General features: G+C 40.3%; 1 protein-coding gene across 1 annotated transcript in view; it reads right to left on the bottom strand.

Annotated features, from left to right (window-relative positions):
• The window catches only part of LRP1B (LDL receptor related protein 1B), a 1757966-nt gene that overhangs the window by 355597 nt on the left and 1377796 nt on the right, over positions 1-24573 (bottom strand). The window contains exons 42-43 of the mRNA XM_040358043.1: positions 15026-15215; positions 11069-11273 (exon numbers count right to left, since the gene is read on the bottom strand). Coding sequence (XP_040213977.1) covers positions 11069-11273; positions 15026-15215 — 395 coding nt within the window. The remainder of the gene's footprint in view (positions 1-11068; positions 11274-15025; positions 15216-24573) is intronic.

Here is a 24573-nt window from a genome sequence, read left to right as displayed (position 1 = left end):
GCCAGACAGGCTATTTAGGCTGGCCTCTTCTTGGACTCAGGTGCTGTCCGTTCTATAGCGTTTGGCTAACCTACCTAGTAACCTGTATCCTGTTTCCTGTACCGCTGACCCGACCCGGCTTGCCTTTGATACTCCTGCTCTCCGCCTGCACCGACCCGGCTTGTTTTGGACCCTGCTTTCGCCTACTGATTCTGCTACTCTGCTGCCAGCCCAATACCGACCCAGCCTGCCCTGTGACCTCGCTTCCGGCTTCCGCCTGTGTTTCAGACGTATCCGATAGTGCATGACCCGGCTTGACCACTTCCTCCACCCGCTGACAGTTGCCTGGGACTACCACCTGCACCTGTGCCTCTCCGCTACCTGCTCAGCAACTCCAGCTTAGCGACTCACCAGCGATCCTGCAAGGCACTCGTGCGACTTTGTACTTTGGAGTCTCCTGTTCACTTTACCAGGAGCTCGGAGTCAGAGCTGCAAGGGAGGCCGTCTTCCGCACATCAGGCTCTTACCGTCAGGGGCGTGACAAAGACTCTTGACAATCTATCAGGACAGTGCTGATTTTCCCTGTGCTGATTACATTCATCCTCCCAAGAAAAAAAAAACTCTCTAGCAAAACACACCAAACTGAGCATGTGCAGCCTGACTCCATAGACTCTGTGTTACCAGGAAATTAATAGGGGACAGTGGAAGATCAGAAAAGCCAGGATCAAATAACCCCTTACAGAAGGTTCCACAGTGAGTATAACAAGCATGCTTACTGCATATACAGATTTTACTGTTATGGGTTTAGTATCACTTTAACATTGCCGACCAGCCGCCATCATTATTTGGTGGCAGGTCGGCTCGTTCCCACGAATAGCTGTACTTCTACATCAGCTCCTTTAAGAGCCAGAGCAGGCGCGCATGCCTGCTGCACGGTGAGGGACTCGATGCACAAGGTCACGATCGTGGGCACGAGATCTAAAATGGGGATTTGTACACACAAATCCCCGTTCTGTCAGGAGAGGAGAGACAGATCGTCTGATCCTAGTAATTAGGAACATCGATCTGTCTCCTCCTCCAGGCAGTCCCAACCCCCCACAGTTAGAAACACACATGAGGGAACACATTTAACCCCTTGATTGCCCCCTAGTGTTAACCCCTTCCCTGCCAGTGACATTTACACAGTAATCAGTGCATTTTTATCACGCCCACTACCTGCATACTTTGAATTAGGCGGGCTTACGCCGGCCCATTTACGTTACGCCGGCGCAAGTTTGGGAGCGAGTGCTTTGTGAATACTGCTCTTGCCTCTCAGAGTTAGGTCGGCATAGCGCATATGAGATGCGCTACGCCGGCACAAAGATGCGCCGATCTACGTGAATCTGGGCCATAGTTATTGTCAAGTTAACCAACACATACTGATGCTGATAATTATGATCTCTGGTCATAAAAGAATTTGTCTGCATTTTAGGGGAAGTGTGAGACCAATGTTCAGTTTTGTAATGACAACCATTGGACAAAATTAGGACTTAATAATAGGCATACATCATCCAAATATAGATAATTTGTACAATGGAGAGACCGTGCATTAGTCCCCAAAGTCCACATATACAAGAAGATTTCTGCATGCCAGGACCTAACCTTCTGTTAATGCTTTATTGCAAATAAAACATCAAAAGGTAACTTCCTTTTCAACGTTTGCTCCTCAAACCTATCAAAATGTGGACTTGCTATTCTGTGACACGATCCAATGTCACTGGCAGCATCTTAATATCACTTATCATTTTTACTAGGGTCTTATAAAAATGTGCAGATTTTCTTGTCCATAAATGGCCTTACAGCGCTCCTACATAATTTGTATACAACACCACAAACATCTCATTAACACTTTAAATATTTGTGCCAATCGAGTAGTGCACATTACAGCACCTTCTGTCATTTGCTTGGTTCATTAATTAAGTAAATGAAGGGCATCAAATGGCAAAACCACCAAGCTTTCCTCAATTCCAAATCTTGCCTTGCTTGTCTAGAATGCTCCATAAAATTTCAACGAAAAAGTTCACACTGTGTTTTGAGTCCTTGCAGAGAAATTAGCCACTATAACTCAACCGAATGTTAAAGATCTGCTGAGCTGTAAAGATGCATATGTATATCTACTGAAGCTTTGAAAATAGTCAGCTTTTTGTTAAAATGGCTTTCAAGTGTTTCCCATTGAACGGTGATAGAAAAACTGCAGACCTTCTGCAGTAATTGAAGCATAGGAGTCTCAAAATTATACATTTTTCACACCTGTCGAAGACTATGCGAGACACTCCTCAGGGGTGGAACTATTAAATAGGCGATTATCCTTTAAAACCTCTTATGGGTAGAACTTTCAACTGTGGAGTGTCAAGAACCCAAATCATACCAAAGATTTAATTCAGGGGTGGAAATTTTTGTCTGAAGGACTGCAAGATCACCATACCTACTTACTGTATGACTATCATTGGAGGCAGGACTATAGATAGCAATGTAGTGTCCCTACCCTGGGCTGGCCAAATTTAGTGTTATGATTGAGCCATAGCCAGCTTGAGCCCCAATGTATTTTTCAGGTTTCTTCAGATTCTTCTTTAAACTTGGGGTTGATTACTCCTGCCTGTTGTTCCAGCAAACAGAGCGGGAGAGTCAACTTTTGGAGGTATGAATATTTACCCAAACCAGCCAAACGTTCTGACATTACCTACGAAGGTATGGCTGGATAGAATAACAAATTATTTGAGAGGATATGATCAGTCTCTTTCTCCCCTTAGGGCTCGTACACACAAAAGGTTAACCAGAGGACAACGGTCTGAAGGACCGTTTTCATCGGTTAACCTATGAAGCTGACTGATGGTCCGTCGTGCCTACACACCATCAATTAAAAAAACGATCGTGTCAGAACATGGTGACGTAAAACACAACGACGTGCTGAAAAAAACAAGGTTCAATGCTTCCAAACATGCGTCGACTTGATTCTGAGCATGCGTGGATTTTTAACCGATGGACGTGCCTACTAACGATCGTTTTTTTCCCATCGGTTAGGAATCCATAGGTTAATTTTAAAGCAAGTTGGCTTTTTTTTAACCTAAGGTTAAATAACATATGGGGACTACACACGATCGGTTTGGACCGATGAAAACGGTCCATCAGACCGTTGTCCTCTGGTTAACCTATCGTGTGTACGAGGCCTAAGACTGCCCCTTGGAGGAGCAATGTGTTTTGCAGAGAAAGTCTCAGCAGAGTATCTCAGCAGGTGCTATGCCCTGGGGCTTCAAGCAGTTCTTCACCCTGAAAATAAAACATTAAAAGTCAACAGCTACAAATACTGTAGCTTCTGATTTTTAATAATGGGACTCTTACCTGTCCAGGGACCCAGCACTGTCCTTACCCCACTCTTTGTCCGTATTTGGGTCTAGGCGCCAGAATGTTTACTTTGGGAAGCCGGCTGTGACTGATTGCAGATTCCTGTGCATTGTGAATGGTCCTGCAGCTTTTTGAGACCTGTGAAGTGTCCCAGAAGGCTGAGGGGGAAGGAGGAGGGGCTTCTTGCTTGGATCGATTGGATCTGACCCGAAGAAGGAAAAGGTTCCTGTCAAAACCAGACATTTCTCCCTGGCTCCACGTCAGGTGTCCAATAGGATCGCCTGACGTTTTGGCCAATTGGGAAACAGGTCTCACACCTGCTTCCTGTTTGACGGGGGGAAGATTTAGTGTGAAAATAGAAAAAATTCCTTAACTACACAACTGGGTGGAATCAGGACGCAGTGTTCTGCACCCAGAGCCCACCCTTTTTTGAAGCCTATTAGAGCCTCTGGCTCTTATCGTGTGCTTCAAAAACAACCCCCCACCCCGGACAGCACAGCACAACCACCACCCCCCGCACACATCTGCCGGTTGGTCAGGCACTTACCTGGATAGATAGATCCAGATAGATAGGGGGGTGTCATCCAGCGAAGCATCAGCGGTTCCAGGCTAGCGGGTCTGGTGTCTGGGCAGCAGCTCCAGGCTAGCGGGTATGGGGTCCAGGCAGCAGGTCCAGGCTAGCGGGTGTGGGGAGCGGGCAGTGGCTCCAGGTTAGCGGGTTCAGGGTCCGGGCAACGGCTCCAGGCTAGCAGGTGTGGGGTGCGAGCAGTGGCTCCAGGCTAGCGGGTGTGGTGTCCGGGCAGCAGCTCCAGGGTGGCAAGCTTCCAATCTGGCTCCAGCAGGTTCCTTCCTGGCTCAACTCTGACATTTTGGCCAATCGGTAAACAGGGCCCCCGAGCTCACCCTTTTTTGAAGCCTATTAGAGCATCTGGCTCTAATCATTTGCATCAAACCCCCCCCCCCCCCCCATCACCGCCATAGGAATTAATGCACCCAGCATCCTGAAAGGGGCCAGGCGCATGGATAGGGAGGGCAGCGGCGGTGTTAGAGGGGCCGCGCCTGTGTGCCCACAACGCAGGGTCGCCACTGCTTGATGGGCTTTTGGCTTGTGTCACGGGATTTGTTCGACATCAGTTTGAGATGCTTCTGAAATAATTCTGAGTTTTAGTACCAGATGTATTTGACCTGTAGTTTACCTCATTCTGACCCACATTGAACTGCTTCAAGCTGGACATGTATGGGAACGGAAAACACCTCTGAATCTATAAACACAAGCCCAAAGGATGACACCACAAAGTGGCATCTGAAGATAGATTATGTGAACTAATCCATTCCTGTCTTTCCTACAATTTGCAATTAATGCAACTGACTGAAGACATACAAGCTCAATCTGATGGCAAAGTCTGGAAAATACTGAATAAGTAACGAGTTATATTATCATTATATAAATTTCAGTAACTCAATGTAATCCTTTCTCCAAAGCTCTAAGCTCATAATGACCAAAACATTACTGAAGCTTGGAGATAAAACATTCATTAATACAAGAAGCAATTTGTTACAAGAACGGCCTATGGGAACATACAGAACAATAGCTCAGAATGATGGCAGTTTACTCCGTGCTGTAGGTATACAATTGAGGAGGGTCAAGAAACTGTCACAGTGTACAGAGAACATGTGTAATAAACCTTGAGCACTGAGCCAACCTTGCAATCCTAATAAGTAAAACTTACCCAAGGCTACCAGATATTGCTACTATCACCAGGTCTGAATGAGCTTCAGAATGACCCATGATCTAGTCAGGGCTATAGGGGAGTAAACCAGAAACCGTCAACGCAAATACATAAAAATCTGCATCCTGATAATGTACAGTGCAAATGTATATTTAACTCATAACACGCTGCAAATGACTGCAATCATTTAAAGGGTACCTCCATTTTTGTGGGTAAAAATAAAAATATATATATTACACACAATTGCTACAAAAGTCATACTGTAAATTGAATGTTATTAAATATGTCCTTTCCTTTTCTGCAAAATGCAATGCAATATGGCTACCTGGAATCATTCTGTACACAGATAGGGCTAGATTCAGGTACGGCAACGTAAATTTGTGCGGGCGTAGCGTATGTTATTTACGCTACGCCGCCACAATTTAGAGAGGCAAGTGCAGTATTCACAAAGCACTTGCTCCGTAAGTTGCGGCGGCGTATCGTAAATCTGCCGGCGTAAGCGCGCCAAATTCAAATTGTCAAGAGATGGGCGTGTTTTATGCAAATAAAACATGACCCCACGTAAATGACGTTTCTTACGAACGGCGCATGCGCTGGCCGTGAACGTATCCCAGTGCGCATGCTCCTAATCATGTCGCAAATAGTCAATGCTTTCAAAGTGAACGTAATTTACGCAAAGCCCTATTCACGAACGACTTACGCAAATGACGTAAAATTTTCTAAAATTCGATGCGGAAACGACGTCCATACTTAACATTGGCTATGCCTCATGTAGCAGGAGTAACGTTACGCCGGAAAAAGCCTTACGCAAACGACGTAAAAAAAAACGCCGGGGCGCACGTACATTTCTGAATCGGCGTATCCAGCTTTTTTGCATATTCTACGCTGAAATCGACGGAAGCGCCACCTAGCGGCCAGCGTAAATATGCACCCTAAGATACGACGGCGTAGGAGACTTACGCCGCTCGTATCTTAGCCTAATTTAAGCGTATCTGGTTTACGACGGCGTAGATTCAGAGTTACGATGGCGTATCTCCTGATACGCCGGCGTAACTGTCTCTGAATCTAGCACTATGTGTACAGAGCAATCCCCAGAAATTTAATTTCCTGCTTGTGTGTTTGGCTCACAAATTTTCCCAGAAGTCTGTGCTAAGATACAAGTCAGATTTTGGGCATCCCCTGCAACAAAAATGCAATTTTTGGTAAGATGCCTAAACGGATAATCATGTCTAAAGGGATGCAGACCCTGCCGCTTTCCTCATTAGAACCATGCAGGTGCAGCAGCTGATTATTAATTACAACGTCACTCCATTCACATTCACTTTGCACATGCACACAGACACAAAAAAATTCAATTTTTTTTCTTTTTTCAGAATAACAAAATCCGCAACAAAGTTTGTTCAAATCCTTGCAATGTTCATAGATCACCCAGTGTGGAATGTTTTTACAAAAATGGATTTACTCTTTAACACTAAACTCTATGTAAATAAGTCTGATGCTGCATCTGTCCCCCGCTGGCTCTAACACTGAGAACCAGGCAATCAACCACCGCCAATCGCTCGGTTCCCAGAGCTCCATGAGCAGAGAACTGATGACTTTCAGGCACCAGCTTTCTGCTCTGCCCCCCCCCCCCCCACACACACACACACACTCTTTGGAGTGCTCAGCTGTTCAGGGGGCTGGAGCAGCTAGCTCAGCCTCCATTGGCTCACTGAGTCAGGTTCCAGGTCAGACATGTGGGCAGATTCCGATCATATGGTTGCGATCTTTCCCGAGCCTGGACCTGCTCTGTGATGTCAGCTGACCCATTGCCCCATGGGATTCACTCTGATCTGTAGGAGTGAATGGTCAGTTTCCCTCTTTCTCAAATAAGATCCAAACTAGAGTTCATCAGCACATACAAAATAGTTTTACAAAATGTATTTTATTTTATCTTAAAAATCATTAAAATCACCACGGCATCAAGAAACTACATTATTCAACTCAGAAGACTGAGGACATCTTGTGGTGGAAAAGTACTGTGGTGGACAGCTCTGGATTGAAGGTATTGCTGGAAAAGCTTCTTTAACGGGGTATTATTATTAATATTATTATTATATTTTAAAGTGAGTTCTGCAATTAAAAGCCACAAAAGCAGGTTGTATAAAAACTTTACAACTGGAGCCTTTGAATCATAATAATTATGTTTTTTTTTTTTTTTTCGTTTTCATTTATTATATTATTGCTATTAACCTCTACCTCCTTAAATTCACTTTTCAAGATATATTAAAAATAATACATTTACTGCCTATAAGAAAATGATATTATTTATTACAAATGACACATTACAGATTAAAAGTAAAGCGTTTACCAATTTGGGTAATTTTTCACCAGCGCTTAGTGAATAAGGTGAAGCAAAGGACTTATCTACCAAATCTACTGATCTACCAAAGGCAAATAGGCTGTTCATTTTGCAAGGGGAGTTGTATTCTGCAAGGGAATACAAGAATACAAGAATATGACTTCCCTTGCAAAGTGAACAGCCTATTTGCCTTTGGTAGATCAGTCCCTGAACATCAGAGACAGGAATGCCTTGTGTACAGCCATGAGGCTACAGAACACAGGTGCCTAGGCCCAGGAAGTGCACCACTCTTTTTTTTTTAAGGAGTAGTTCAACATAAAGGAAGATTTTTTAGGATTCTGTATAGGCACAATTAACATTTTTAGATGTGCCTGTGGGGGAGAAATCCTAGCCAGCAGGATCTCTGGGACCACAGCGATGAAACCAAGGCTTGGGTCAGACCGATGCTGAGGGTTGGAATGTGGCGCCGGACGTGATGACGTCACTGGTGGGATGCAACTGCATTTATAAGCATGCACACTGGTAGATGGAACTCAGGGCACGCTCCTTTGTCAAGCTGACAAGGGCTTGACAAAGGAGCGCGCCCTGAGTTTCATCTACCAGCCCTTACCATCGGCATGATCCAAGCCTCGGTTTCATCGCTGTGGTCCCAGAAATCCTGCTGGATAGGATTCTCTCCCCAGCAGGCAGAAAAATCAGCTGTTCAGAATGCTGCTCTGCAGTGAACGCCACACCAGTGTGGATGGACTCGTGCCTTACTTCCTTAACCTCCATGTACATGGATAATGCACGTGTATCTCATTGAAATGTTTACAGTTCTATCCTAGAGTCGCCTGTGTTTCTCTTCTCATTTGCATATCTGGAGTCTGCTTTCAACTTCCCCCTCAAAGGCTTCCAAGGTTGTTTTGGACTGCTAAAGTAATCTATACAGGTCTCACCTCTTCATCTCTCGCCCTCCACATATACTGAGTATACACTTCAAGGACTTATTGATGGAATAATTCTGTATTAAATCTCATGCTATTTAGCAGCACCACTACCCATTTTTTGTATTTGCCTTTAGTAAATCAACCCCTATGGGTTGTCTAGACCAGGGGTCTTCAAACTACAGCCCTCCAGGTGTTCAGGAACTACAATTCCCATCATGCATAGTCATGTCTGTGAATGTCAGTGTTTTGCAATGCCTCATGGGATTTGTAGTTCCACAACAGCGCGAGGGCCGTAGTTTGAGGATCCCTGGTCTAGACAGACAATCAACACACATTGGGGTAGATGTGCTAAAACTGGCGCACTCTGAGTCTGGTGAAGCTGTGCGTGGTAGCCAATCAGCTTCCAACTTCAGCTTTTTCAATTAAGCTTTGACAATAAAACCTGGAATCTGATTGGTTTCTATGCAGAAGTGAGCCTGATTTTGCATTCTACAGCTTTAGTAAATAAACCCCATTGACCAGAACTGTTCTACTGTTTTCACAATCAAGAAATCCACCCTGAGAAATGGTATGCAGCAAACGCTGGAGTGCATATTGACAAGAATTGGCTGCACAAAGGCTGCAACAGATCAGCGGACCAGAGATGCAGAACAAGATGAAAAATTTGTGAAAAAAAAAATCACAGTGCTTTATCAAAAGAAATGTCATTCAGCTAGAGTTTACATCGACCTTAAAATAATACAATATTAATATACACTAGAACTACAAGTGTTTCAACTTAGTTTTCTCTTGATCCATAACTAAGCTATGTTCATCATTGTCGGGATTGGTAGAAATAAACCATTTTGACATCAGATGCTTTGACTTTGGCATGACTACAGCTCAAGGTAAGGACAAAGAAGTGAGTTATAAAAAAAAAAAAATTGCCGTTAGCACTTGTAATCTAGCCCAGAGTCATGCTTATACAATAATATAGGAATAGGAAGGCTGGATATGAAATGAGATTCAATAATAGATTGGCCTGAGGAATCTCAAATATGTTGTGTAGGGAAAAGGAAAAATAAAATTGAGTTCTTCTGGCGTGTTCTGAACAAGAATTACAAAGATCAATAACATTGTTTAAAACTGGTAAATAAAGACCATTGCTGATGATATTTTAGTTTTGAGTGCACCTGACCATCACATGTATATGAACTTTGCGGACATCCTATTCCAAAACGATGTGCTTTGATTAACAACCTCCATTCTTCTGAAAAGGCTTTCTGCAAGTCTGTGGGAATTTGTGCCTATTCATCCTAAATAGCATTTACTAGGTCAGGTACTTGTGCTGGTCGAAAAGGACTGGGTCACAATCAGCATTTCATTTCATCTCAAAAGTTTTTAGTAGGGTTGAGGTCAGGGCTCTGAACAGGCCACATGAGGTCCTCAACACCAAATGCATTAAACCAAGTCTTTATAGACCTGGCTTTATTCACTTGAACATACTAATTTAAAGTTGTGTCTGTATATATTTGGCCATATAGCATACCTATAGTACTAGCACAGTTATGACAGTTTGGGCACAAGCTTTGTATTTATGACTTCAACTATACCATATCTTCACTAGAGAGTACATGCAAAGATGAGGCACTGTTTCAAACCCTGTAAATACTCCTCGGTCTCAGCTGTAAGCGAATCAGGTGCCAGCCAAAGGGAGCTCATCAGCTCTCTGTATTTCTGTATTAAAATAAAACAGGCACTCGTAGCATGTATTTATTGAGCCAGAATAACCACACTGAGAGCCCCCCTATGATGTGTTTCACCCTTATAGGCTTAGTTGTCGGGATCGCTCACTAAGGGTCTGTCTGTAGGTAGGGACTTTCAGTGTGCTTGCTCTGGCTCAATAATGACTTACTAAGAATAGTGTCATTGGTGTGCTGCTGCCTGTTTGTTTCAATATCCTCACTATAGTTCTAGAGTAAACCCTTTTCATTCCACAAGCATGTGAACGTAGAGGTAACTTCAACAAAAGCTTTTTCAAATGCGCTCATCTTTTTTTGAAACATGCAATCTAAGAAGAATAAATGGAATTAATGCTGATATGTTGATGTTTACTTTTTGTCTACAGTCAAGAACTAAGCCCTCACCACCTTCTATTTGGTGCAGATAAATGGAGAGAACAGTGATATGTGACAACGACAGACAAGTTTTTGATGTGTGGACTGCTATAAGTGAACACATCTCCACAAAGGTCAATAGGAAGGCAGTAGACATGTTCATCCTGAAGCCCCTGCTGTTTTATTTCCTCCCACTAAACTTCCCTTATAACCAATTGCATTCAAACTTACAAACCAGGCTGAAATGTAATTGAAGGCTTTGGGAAACATATTTAAGTTTTTTTTTCCATCAGCCTTTTTATTGTGAAAGACAACAAACAGGGTGTACCATCAACACCAGACAGCAGACAAAATGAATCAGGGAGGATTAGTGGGCCACAACATGTCTGGATCAAACACAAATCTACTTTAAAGAAGGATTTGCTCCTTGTACGCTTGTTGAGGTTTTATTTTTAATACATTTTAACTTCTACTGTAAAACACACACAAAAAAAATGAAAGCCCCTTTAAAAAAGGAAACAACCTATAAGTGCATCTTTCCATTTTCTTTAGCGTATTACTGAAAATTCTATGCTTTTGTCTTTTCACTTTGTATAAAGTTATTTTACTTACATATCTGTGGGATCCGTCATATTCACACCTCTCTATCTTCCCCAGGCTGCCATCAGAATAGTACAATTTTTCTGCAGAGTGGTCAATGGTCAGGCCATTTGGAGTGACAATGTCGGTACTGACAATCACCTGGGCATTCTTCCCAGATAAGGTGGACCTCATGATGCTGGGGTGCTGCTCATTCCAGTTTGTCCAGAACATTAAACTGTGGAGGTATAGAGAGTAAAGAGGCTTATATTTAATGCACACTGTAATGTGATCACAGGCAAAGTATACACAGAGAGTCTGGTTTATTATAGGAATATAGATTGTTCAATTAGCAAAATTAATATTCACTAAGCTTAGCAAATAAGGTGAAGCTGTGTTCACTTCAACAAACCAAACATGTTCTAATAAAAATCCTAATTTGGATTTCGCTCACAATTGGGTAAGGAAACACAGGTTTACCTTATATACTAACATACACCTTGCTAAGCAAGCAGCCTCTACCCCTTAGGTAAATTAACCCCAATGAATCAAGCCTAATCTCTATGATGAGCAGATTGGACTAAAGGTTGATTCTGTTTTGTCCCATCTGATAAATTAAAATTAGAAATCTGTATGTTGAGACAGCAAGATTTTGAAGGTTGTGGTCATTGTCTTTATTTACCTACCTTGGGAATACAATAATACAAACATTTGGGGTTTTCCACTACACTCTGGGGTTTTCCACTACTTACCAGGACCAATATGGATGGTGAATTTACCCAGTGGGCACTATGGTTTCTAGTCTTTACCACTCTACCCAAAATTGAATTATAAAAAATATAGCCTATACATACGCTTAGTCAGGTTAAAAAAAAAATATATATATATATATATATATATATATATATATATATATATATATCAGGGAGCTAGATGCCCTACTGTATCTGTACTATATAGTTTCACGGACACTTGCCAAAGTCAGCTTTAGTGCTGGCTCTTGCATGAATCAGTGGAAAGCAATACAACCAGATTAATATTCAGCATTTAAATGGTGGAGGAAAATCTTATAGTTGCAATAGATATTTCAGTTTTGGAGATGAAAATGAATTGCCCCTTGTAAGAAACAACACTACAGTACAAATCGAAATGTATTCAAGTGAACTGATCAAACATTAATTTAGCACATGGCTTCCTCTTCATGTGTGTAGTGTTTCACTTAAATATATAGTCCATGACACCATTTATCACTATGTCTCAGAGAAGATGTGAATAGTGGTCTAAGACTTGTCCTCAAGGGTATCAAGTACACTATACAAAAAATAATGAATGGTCCTTGAACTTAGCATTTGTTTTAATGTCATAAACAACATTACACTAAATGAAATGTAGCTTTGGATGAGCGGGCTGACATGATTACATTTAGAAAAACACATGGCTCTTCTCAATGTGAATAATGTGGCAATGGGTCATTAGGCTTTAAAACTAATAACGCAAAACGCTGAGGTGGTTATTGAAAAACCCTTTAAGGAGTTGATGGGTTTGGATTCATTGGGGATATTCCTGAGATGTCTATGTTCTGTTGGATCTTTTATTCTAGGGTCATTAAATATATTACATTTCACACAAAAAATAAATAAAAATTTGATAGAAATCAATTAACGTGAAATTAACTGTTTCAGTGCTTTACTATACTATCTTGTTAGACGTAGGGTCATAATGTTTAGATTTACACTGATAAATGCACAATAAACCTATTTCTGATTTACATTAAAGAGCACATGTCTAAGCAAAATTGTGGCTTAGATTCTTTCTTCAGAAAAGCTAAAGAATACCTTCCGACTAGACATTCTTTAAATCAAGGCAACCAATCACAGCAATAGGGAAAACTAAAAGATGCCTATGGTTTCTTCACAGTTTCAAATATAATTGTATAGTACAAGTGTACAGCAATATAGTATATATTAATTATCCAGACTTGATAGAGCGTTTAAAAGTCTTGTTGTTAACAGGATTTTAAGATTCATTTTAACAATGTATCTCTAGGCTGGCAAGACAAGACACAGAGGTTTGAAGAGCCACTCTTCTAAAAAGTTACTTTCATAGCCATTCACAATCCTTTTGCATAAGTGTATGAGTGTTTTCAGGGAAATAATAGTTATCTTCCATGAGAATCTATTTTGGGTAATTGATTTTTTTTCCCTCCATAATCAGTTGGTGTGGCAAAACAACCAATGAGGCATGTTTATCGACAGTGTTTTGTAAGAAGAATCCTCTAAGTAGCCAGGTCGTCTGACCACCGTATCATGTTCAAGGCTAGCCTTGGTATTATGGCACTCACAGACAGCATGGAATTCAAGTCAGAAGCTACAGTAGCAGTTTGAACACATCTGCTGTGAAGCTTTTGTTCTGTTGTGTATGTATAGAATGTTGAAATGTCAACATTTCTAAATTTAGCTTGTAGCTGTTTTTGCTTGCCTACTGAAGTCATGAAAGTTCACCTAAGTCTTAACAAATGGTAAAAGAACTTCAAAACTAGTCCTCACTGATCTCTCTAGCCGCTGATACTAAGTAATTCACTATCAGACATATTGATTACTATAGATTACAACATAGACTTTAAAGCTAAACCCAAGCCTTGTCCTCAAGCTGGCATAGTTGTACAGACTCCTCACCAGTATTGAAATATCTGACTCTTATTGAACTACACACTGGGCGCTTCCCACAGAATGCACTGGAAGATGCCTCATTTTCTGGCTGAAGAACATTCAGAATTATCTAGGCCTTTCCTCATCAGCCTGACTGTCCCCGACCCAGCCATATTCTTTGGATTCCAGTTATTTCAATTATAAAGGTTAAGCTTCACTTATGGGTATTACATAGGATGGTCTGCCTAGGTTAGTTCACTCCTCCAGACTTACATTTACCCATCAAGGCATTAAGTGAATTATCTTATCGATTTAAGGATATTGGTTTTGTTTAAAAAGTGGAGTACCCTTTGAAAGACGGGGCCACATAATTATATTTGATTTTCTGCAGATGTTGTTGTCCAACTACATTTTTCTAAAAACTCATTCACACTTGAGTATTTTGAAACACATTTTTATAAGCACTAAAACACTCAACATCAAGATTCCCATTAATACAATGGTGTCCATTTACATCTGAGTGATTTGGGCCAAAATGGCACATTTTTGTCTCCTATAGACATCAATGGGAGTGTCTGAAAATGAGCATAACATGTTTTTACATGCAATTTCTTGCCTATTTTCCTTCTAGGAACCTTGATTTTTATTAGCTAAAACAAAATTGCTCAAGACTTAAAATGGATGAAACGTGTAAGAACATCAAAAAAGTTCCAAAATCACTTGAAAATACTCAAAATCGTGGGAATAGGGTTCTATGTTCCAGGCCTTCATATGCTCCTTACAAAGGATCCACTTTTAATGCTAGATGTTTAATTGATTTAACATTTTACAAATGGAGAAAGGTGAACAGCAAAAGTTGTTTTAAACACCTGTCAGTTCTATGGCAGATAGCCACTGAAGTCATCAGGAGATAAATTAAGCAATGGGTGACTCGTTCTATCATATTCACATCTATATAATAAATATCACTTATAGGTAGATTAACCCTTAAGTAATGTACTGTTTCTTTAGACATTTGGTGCCTGTAAATTATTGGGAAAATGCAGAAATTATTTTGCGCTTTGTAGTAACAAATACTATTCTTTCTTATAGTACAAGAAAGACATAATCTGGCAATAAAGTGAAGAACATGCAAGGAAAAAAATAAATTATAGGTGTCACAAGAAATCTGGCAGATGTTAATTGGCCAATTGCTAGAAATATGTTATCCTGTAAAAAAGGTTAAACACAAAATATATCATAAACCGTTCATGCATCTGGAACATCTGTTCACAAGAAACTTAATTTTTTTTTTTAAAGTTTGAAGACATAAATTAGAAAGAATTTGAATGAATTTGCATACTTCTGGCATTCATCGAGGGTGAGGACGTGGGGGTGGTCATCTTCTGACATGCTGATAACAGCCTCCCTGTTGAAGGCCCCTCTCCGACTCTGATCTACCGTGTGGCGGGTGATGGATGAGGTTGTGGAGCTTGTCCAGTAAAGAGTATCCCATGCTCGGTGATATGCCAGACCTTCCACAGAGCCCACATCTGTTAAAAACACCATTAAAAAAAATCATATTACTTCACGCTGTCAGACAACCTGGAAGAAAATATCTACTGCCTCTTCAATGGGGCAGGAGTTAATAGGACTATATTGAAAATATGTTATATATTATTTTTTTTGTTGTTTTGATTCAGATCAAATTAGCATTGTAGAGGAACCAAACTACCGTCTTGAATGTTGAAAATATAATCCAAGTTTATTGAAGGTATATATGTAGCAGTGTTAGAGTTTTTTAATTTACAATTATATATTTATGCCACGTTGATCATTTATGCAAAAAAGCTGATTAACAAATGAAATACCCCACACTAATAACAGGCAAATTCACTTATGGGGTCTTCAAACTTTCTTAACAAAGGCCCAGTCCTTGTCCTTCAAAACCTAAAGGGAAGACTGTAGCCTGTGGGAGAAAGAACTGCCCCAGGGTTGGCAAGTAGTCAGAGTTAAAAAAAAAGTTCCAGTGTATGTGGTTGGTTGGAGAAGAACTAATTACCTATTAATGGTGTCAATGCAAGGAACAATGCTTCATTGTTGGCATTTGTTGGAGGAATAGTGACCTATCATTCATATAAACAGGGGGCATACCCCATCATTGGTGTTAGTGGGAGGAGCAGTGCCCCATCATTGGGTCAGTGGGAGGAGTAATGCCCCATTATAAGTGTCAATGGGTCTTAGTGATATTAGAAGGCCTAGTTCCCCAGGGGCTGGTTAAAGGCATAAAATGAACACCATTTGGCCACTGCTCTAGATATTCAAAACTCTGAATTTTCAGGAGACAGTCCCATTATTTATCCAGAAAAATCTGACTTGGGGCAAGTCTCCCAGGGTTTGTATTCTTGTTCCTACATAGCAAATGGCACCAAACATCCACACATTCCTGTTCTCTACAAGAAAATGGATACTGACTAGGCCAACAGCTTAGTTACTGATTAACACCAAGACATTTTGCTTAGGTAGGCTATCTAGAGTAAAGAGCATTTACTTAGCACCATGAAATCATCTTCAATATAATAGCTTATAATTATAATAACACATTAAGTCTAATTAATTATGCTCTATGTACATTGTAATATGAGCATTTGAACAATTTCCATTACGTGCCAATTGTAACCGTTCATAATGGAATAAAACAGATTTAAAGCCCATTAATACAAGATGGAACATTTATCAAAAGAAAGGTTTCTGCATTTCCTTTAGCAGATAAAACACCTGACATTTATTAATCTAACGACACAAGAGGGCAGGACTTAACACAAATTTGTTATCTTAGCACTTATTCTAACGCCGATCCACAAAGTTGGTGACCTTCATTCTAACAGTTCATAACTGTATGAAGAAGAAAGTCTGCAACCTTAGCTGTGCCTGTGAGGTACATATTCATTATTCCTGACACTTCCTAAACCTTTTCTGCAAAATGACTTTGACAGATCCTCGTCGACTGAGACTTTCATGCCAAGTCAGCAAGAAGCCACTTGTGCCACCATCGGGAAGAAACAGATGTTACTTTATCTTATAGAAGTTGTATATTCTTTGACAGCTTAACGAATCAAAATGTTCATGTGCATATATATACTTGAAATATTGATTAAAGAAAACTGTGTTATTTTATACATCTTATGTATCTGCACGCACTAAACCATTACATGCTGCATATGTACTGATTAACATATAGCAAGAACACGACAGATGTGCGTATGCATATTTAAAGGAGCTTTATGCATTCAGGATCACCCTATGGGGCTTTATGCATTCAAATTAATTTATTGGCTTTTGCGTTCCGTGATGCAGTATTTGATAAGCAAATTGATTTCTCTTTGTGACTTTCACTTGCATCTTAACGTAGAACTATGCTGTAATTTTGATAAATCACGGTATATCATAAGCAGATGCCAATTATTTTTTTTTTTTTTGGTATAAAATACTTTTTTTTTTTCATCTCAGTTTTGTTATACACCTTCAGCCTTTTGCAGCTACTTCTTGTCTAAATAGATGCACTTTAATGATGTCTGCATAGCATTTCTCGGGAAAGTTTCCTGATGGTGGCTACAGTGGACAGTTGGATGTTGTTATTCAACATTCAAAAATAAGCAGTGATGGAACATGAAGGAATATTCCAAGGACAGCCCTAAAGCATGGAGAGGATAAGCATTTGTTTGAAAACTTTTTCATACTAGGGTGGCTATAAAAAATATTGGAATTTGACTTTTTTCTTCTGGGGGCCTTAAATACTGTTAATGTACAAGCAATTTAGATGTGAGCACAGGTATATTATATTTCTATTGCATTGCAGGTTACTGGCCAGACCTGAACTTTGTAGATCTCTTCCAACTTGTGTTTATATGCCCCATATTGGCACCATATCCACTGAAACATTTGCATTTTGCAGAGAAGAGTAGGGACTGGCCATAAAGACTCAGTTAGCTAGCTTAAACATATTTTGCAATATGTGTGAACTAAAAATCCCTGTTTTTTTATTGCAGAGTTTGCTACAAAGGGTATATAGCAATATGCAGAGGGCTCATCCAGAATTTCTAGTGTTAAAATGTGGTCACACTCCTTTAGCCCCTTACAGATTATATACATGTACAAGCCATTGGGAATTGAGCACATGTTTTATTTCTTTAGCATTTTAGATTAGTGGCCAGACCTGAACCTTGTAGATCTCTGCCAACTTTAATTTGCCCTATATTGGCATCATATCCACTGGAGCATTTTCATTTTGCAGAGCAGAGTAGGGACGGGCCATAGAGGGATTACTTTGTCACATTTGGCCAGCTTAAACATGCATTGCAATATGTGTGGACTAACAATCCCTTTTTTAATTACAGAGATTGGTGGAAAGGTTATATAGCAGTGTGCAGAGGGTTCATCCAGAATTTTAAGACACTATTAAGCAACAAATGGGCACCAAAGGTTATGCCAGCAATACAGAAGTGTTATTTTTCTCTTTTTTGTGCAAATACATACAAGTTTATTAGGATTTCAGATACTATTTAGTCGCCACATCTTGAGGTTGGCAAGAGGAGGTGCAGAGAAGCTGTACCTTTAGAAAAAGACCTGCGAACATCTGCGCATCTGTATAAAAGTCATGTAGCTGTAAAACGCCATCTTCTACATTCAAAAGCTCCCAGATCGATACTTTGCATACAGAAGATCCCAATGTTCTTCCTGTACATCACTTTGAATATTTATATATTCCTTCACCTTTTAGAAGAGTCATGGATTCAAAGAAGAACTTCACTAAAGTGCAGCAGAGTATTCTTAAAACAGAAAGCACGCCATCTCTTCGGGCACACATACAAAAGTAAAGGGATTATTGCTCAATTAAGGTCAGTGATTGGTCACCATGCAAATTATTCCTTTATGTCATGGTAGCCAATTGTGGATACAGAACTGCTAGCTTATATAGAACAGATGCAGGCCAACTTTATAGAACTCTTTATACCATACATTGCACAGCTGCATCATATTTTTTGGCCATCATTAGTTCAGTGCCAAGAAACTTCTTGTTGTAGCTACCAAGGAATATACCATAAATGTGATAAGAAGGCGCCAACTAATTAATTGTGTATTCAAAGTACAGCTGCCCCTTTAAGTGTGACCCACACTAAAAATGTGAAAAGTGTAAAGATAAAAATATACAAATCATATTCCACAAAAGTAATACAATGTTTAACCTCTTGACCACCGCCCCATGTCCAAAAGACGTCCTTTTTTTAAAGATGGATATCTCAGTAACGGCAGCAGCTGCTGCCACAACCAAGGTATCCATATTTTCAGTGGGCGGTGTTGTACACGATAACGGCGGTCTCCGCGGTGGATTCACCGCGAGATCGCCATTATCGGTGGCGGGAGAGGGCTCCCCCCTCTCGCCGCTCTCCCACGCGCTCCGCCGCTTACCGGAGCCGTCGGTAGCGGAGGAGGCGATCGGGTCCGTTCGGCAAGTGACTGGGGTTGCGAGTGAAGGAAAACTTTCCTTCACCCGTCCCCATAGCTCTGCTGGCCGGAAGTGACGTCAAAACGTCAGTCCTGCCCAGCGTCTTAAAGCAACATTTTTTTCTGTCATTTGAAAAAAGGACAGTTTCAATTTTTTTTTTATTTTTTTGCATTTAAGTCTAAATATAAGATCTGAGGTCTTTTTGACCCCAGATCTTATATTTAAGAGGACCTGTCATGCTTTTTTCTATTACAAGGGATGTTTACATTCCTTGTAATAGGAATAAAAGTGATCAATTTTTTTTTTATTTCAGTGTAAAAAAATTATAAACTAAATAAAAATAAATAAGAAAACAAAAAAAAATGTTTTTAAAGCGCCCCGTCCCGACGAGCTCGTGCACAGAAGCGAACGCATACGCGAGTAGCGCCCGCATATGAAAATGGTGTTCAAACCACACAAGTGAGGTATCGCCGCGATCATTAGAGCGAGAGCAATAATTCTAGCCCTGTAACTCAAAAAATGCAACCTGTAGAATTTTTTAAACGTCGCCTATCGAGATTTTTAAGGGTAAAAGTTTGACGTCATGCCACGAGCGGGCGCAATTTTTAAGCGTGACATGTTGGGTATCATTTTACTCGGCGTAACATTATCTTGCACAATATGTAAAAAAATTGGGCCAAATTTATTGTTGTCTTATTTTTTAATTAAAAAAAGTGATTTTTTTCCAAAAAAAGTGCGCTTACAAGACCGCTGCGCAAATATGGTGTGACAAAAAGTATTGCAATGACTGCCATTTTATTCTCTAGGGTGTTAGAAAAAAAATATATATAATGTTTGGGGGTTTTAAGTAATTTTCTAGCAAAAAAAACTGTTTTAGTCTCGTAAATACCGAATCTGAAAAACAAGTCCGGTGGTAAAGAGGTTAAATCTTCCAGAAAACATAAAAATACATAATCTTCTAGTCCATATCCATATGATCTTACCCACCAGGACTTTAAATTCTCTTGTGCAATGAAATTTGATAAAAGTGCTTATATGGCCCCCCAGGACCTAACTCCCTTTCAAATGGAGATACATACGTGGAATAAATCCACCATCAACCGGAACTCCAGCCTCAATATCCTCTCATTGCCAAAGGAAGCCACAAGCAAAATAAAATAATATTCTCATTTTTATTCAGAATCAATAGATAAAAACATACAAACTCGCACACATTTATATGGTGCTTTAAGCAGCACCAAAATGTATAGCCTCTGTGAATACTATCAGCACCGCTGCTCACAATGCAGAGTTGGCATGCGTTCCAAGCAAATGGAAGTAAACTGGAACTGATGTCAGATCTCCACCGGAAATGACAAAGGTATTAGCTCAATGCAGTTTGCATGCAGTGCATCATCAGACATGTTCCTCAGGTTTGACCAAAAACCCAGTCTTTTTTTTTTTACAATTTGCAGAGTTGGCTAGAACAGACTTTTTCAAGCAGGGTGCTTGGGTTTCTTCAGGGGTGCCTTGGCAAAAAGCCTAAACATTGCCCAAAAATATATACAGCCAGCAGGTGAATCAAGCCTAGTGCCTTGACTGAAAAAAGGTTGAGAAACACTGGGCTAGAACTGTCTTCAGTGAAAGTAGGATCCACATTTTCACAGCTTTTACTGTAAAAAAAGCCCTTCAGTGTTGGAAAGAATTTAACCCTTTTGTGCCTCCCAGGCCTTTTAAGCGGTTTCAGATGCCGGGAGGTAGAGGCAGGGTTTATGATCATTTGACCATCATGATTGACTGTCACGGTGATCACATGATCGGAAAGAAGCAATTGGGAACTTTCCATTAGCCGTCGGTAACCACAGGGCATGCTCTCGGAACAGCTGTGTTGGCTAATTAGTACGCAAATAGGCAGGCGCACGGCGCCAAGGCCCACCCGCCGAGATGCCGGAAATTTGCATAGTGTTGCCACCTAGGAGTTAAAGAGGAGCTTAAGCATATTCAGATGCTCTTCCGAACCCATGTGGCAGACCTCGCCATGAAGCTGTTATCTGTAATAGCCCAATAACATGTGCTGAAAATTCCCCCGCACTGCAACTGCACATATACAATCCCTTATATACATGCAGCTGCTGGGCGGGGAATACCCCCAGCGCAAATGGGTGTGGATCTACTGGGTCCCCAGAAGCTGTCACTAGTTCCTTCTGCTGACCTTCACATCATTACAGGAGGCTGCAGGGTTGTGAAGATCAGCAGGAGGAACCAATGAGAGTTGCGAGGAGCCCATAAAATCGGCAATACTAAAAGTGTTGGTTTACCAGGAGGCATCAAGGGGACCATTTCTCATCAATAGAGCTGGGTTCAGTAACACAGGTGGTGGGAAAGGTAAATATGTACATTCTTCTTTACGGAGTCCTTTTAAACAAAAAACATTTACATATCAAAAAAATAAAATACTTTAAAGAAACCAATTTCCCATTAATAAGAGGTTTGCTTTTCCCGATGTTCTCACTTTACAGAAATGTAAAGGTTTCCAGTGGTTTATTGAATTTACCTAATTACATTAGATCTATAAAGTTGACCATCCTTTGAACATTCCGAGATGACTGGCAATTAAACACAAGTACATTAGCGTAATCAGAGAGCAAGCTCCCAGTTCCTGACAAATACCGGGTATCGTCTAAATGAATGCAAAGCTAATTTGCCATTGAATTAATAAACACGAGCTATTCACCTGCTCTGACATCTCACGTTCCATCAGTAACGGACACTAGAGCAGCTGATTAAACATCTACACAACAGCAGACAATATCTTATGATTTACAAAGGGAATGCAAGAGCGATTCCCATCATTACACTGCCAAATACCATCTATCACTTTTACTGAATTTAACGAAGATGGATTACATCCTAAAGGAGAGATGCAAGCTATAAATATATTCATTCTGATCTTCATCTGACTTTCCCCTAGAAGAGACATGCAACAAATCAATAATTGAAAAACATACACTTCTGATCCTTTGTTATGAACATTTTTTTTTGGAAAAAGAAAATCCGTTCGGTATGACGACAAAGGGTCAAACAGTGAGCGGGAGATGAAACAGGTGTACTTGAGAACTTGAGAATAAAAAAGTTTAACTAATGGAGCACACTGTAAACTTTTACTTGCATTTTGGGAATAGAGAGGGAGAGCACGGAAAGTATTTTCTGTGGAAATCATTGAACATTTAAAGTTGAAGTTTAGGTATGGCAATTTTTACATAGTTACCGTACATTGGTCCAGCTTAACCGCTTGCCGACTGCCTAATGTACATATACGTTGGTAGAATAGCACGGGCAGGCAAAGCAACGTACAAGCTGCTTGCTGTGGGGGCACTGAACAGGAGGGAGGGGCCAGAATCACAGAAGAGGGACCCAAGAAGAGAATAAATGGGGTAGCTCTGTGCAAATCCACTGCACCAGAGAAAGTAAGTATAACATGTGTGTTAAAAAAAAGGCTTTACAGTCACTATAACATACTAAGACATATGCCGTACTAAATATCAAGACTGAATCATTCAAAGATGTATTGATCAAACCGAGGTGTTCATTTACGATCATAATGAGGCATAGTGTGATAAAGGGTGTGAAAGAGTTTATCTACTCCACCTATGGAATCCACTCTGAGTGAAACTTGGGAGAGTGGAACTGAGGGAGTTCTCCTATGTGAAGCAACTACCCAATAGATGGCTACACATATTGTATGGATTAGTCTCATCTATAATGTAGCAGCCTCTACAATGGGAGAAAATAAACAATGAGTTGGGGTAAGCGAAAACTGAACACCTGTTATCGTAGAGGCAAAGGCAGTCAGCTTTCTCCAAACTGGAACCACATGGGAACAAAAACAAATAGAGAAATCTGCCAGAAGACTGACAACCTCTAAAGCATAGGGGTTATACTGTAGGGAAGATGGAATGGACTCTAACCGGTTCCACTACCACCTAGTGAAGAGTTTTACAATGGTTTCCCTAATATTAAGAGACCTTGTGCATTTCATAAGGTAAAACACGCATTCATCGTAATCCAAGACCCCAGGCTCCAAAAATCATTCCGTCTCCCATTCTGACATGTACAAAAGCGTATCGGTTGAATATGAAGAAATCTCAGAAATGAGGCCCTTGCCTTTGGGGTTTTTCAAAGAGATTTGTTAAATACAGAGTCTGATTTGATACTGCCTCTACCTTAAAACAAGAAAAATAGGAATGTTTTATCTGCAGATAATGGAAAATTACTGCCTGCCTTTCCATCTTATCTAAGCAGAGAACGCTTTGCAGTAATGGAAAATAATGCAAGGTGCTGTTTGAATGGTGCCCATGCCAAACGAGTGACCACCTATGCCTCCAATGCAGCAGGGCAGTGTAGTGATCTAGATGTGTAGTATAGTGCCCAGTACTCCGGTTAAATAATTGATATCTTAGATGTTAGTATGATGACCATAAATTAAGTTGTTTCGCAGCAACACACCGATTCTCCAGAGAACGCAAATTTAATTAACTTTCAATAACATACAAAGTCCAAAGTCCACAGACGATACAAAGATCCAACAGAGTATTTCAGAATCCCATCTTTTCCTAGACCTGTGCGATATTCATATCAGAGTGACAAAACTAGAAAGAATGCCAGCTTGACTAACTCAAATACTGGTCTGACCCTGGGGGGGGGGGGGGGGTCAACCAAATGTTCCTATTGAATGAATACCCCACAAGTTTAATTATCATCAATAAATACTTCCTTATGTTTGTAAGGAAATACCAGGCCATCTCACACACCTAGGTCGTCTTAGATAAGATTAACACATCAAAGAGTCCTCTGTACCTTTTGATACGTGTCGTTTGACCACTAACCCTTTTGGTCAGCAAACACCATTTGATGTGTAACCTTGAATGCCTGTATGTAAACCATGTCATATATATATATATATATATATATATATATATATATATATATATATAACATGATATTTTAAATACCTACACATCTATATTAATATTACAACAGGCAGCTGTTCAGCCTTGGATCAGGGAGCTTGTAGAGATCTCTTTAGTAGCAGTGGCCCAAGGAATCAGCAAGGAATCAAACATGCCTACTTACATTGATCCAAGCTGGACCAATGTAACTATGACAAAATCTCCATACCTAAATTTCAGCGTTAAAGTGGTTGTAAACTACGATTTTTATCTAGTACCTTCAGTACCTACAGGTCAGCCTATAGTACTGGTAATTAAAGAGAATCAATAAAGACGGGTGTACATAGAGTAATGCATATGTATTTAGTTTTTTTTTTTACTCCCTTCCTATTACGTTCCCAAAACAAAATTGAGTCAGACTGAGTGCTGCTCAGCTATTCATAGTAAGCTCTGTATCTTATGAATGAGTACAAGGTT

This window comes from Rana temporaria, chromosome 6 (assembly GCF_905171775.1).
Source record: "Rana temporaria chromosome 6, aRanTem1.1, whole genome shotgun sequence".
NCBI lineage: Eukaryota > Metazoa > Chordata > Amphibia > Anura > Ranidae > Rana > Rana temporaria.
This window is presented reverse-complemented; position numbering and strand designations above follow the sequence as displayed.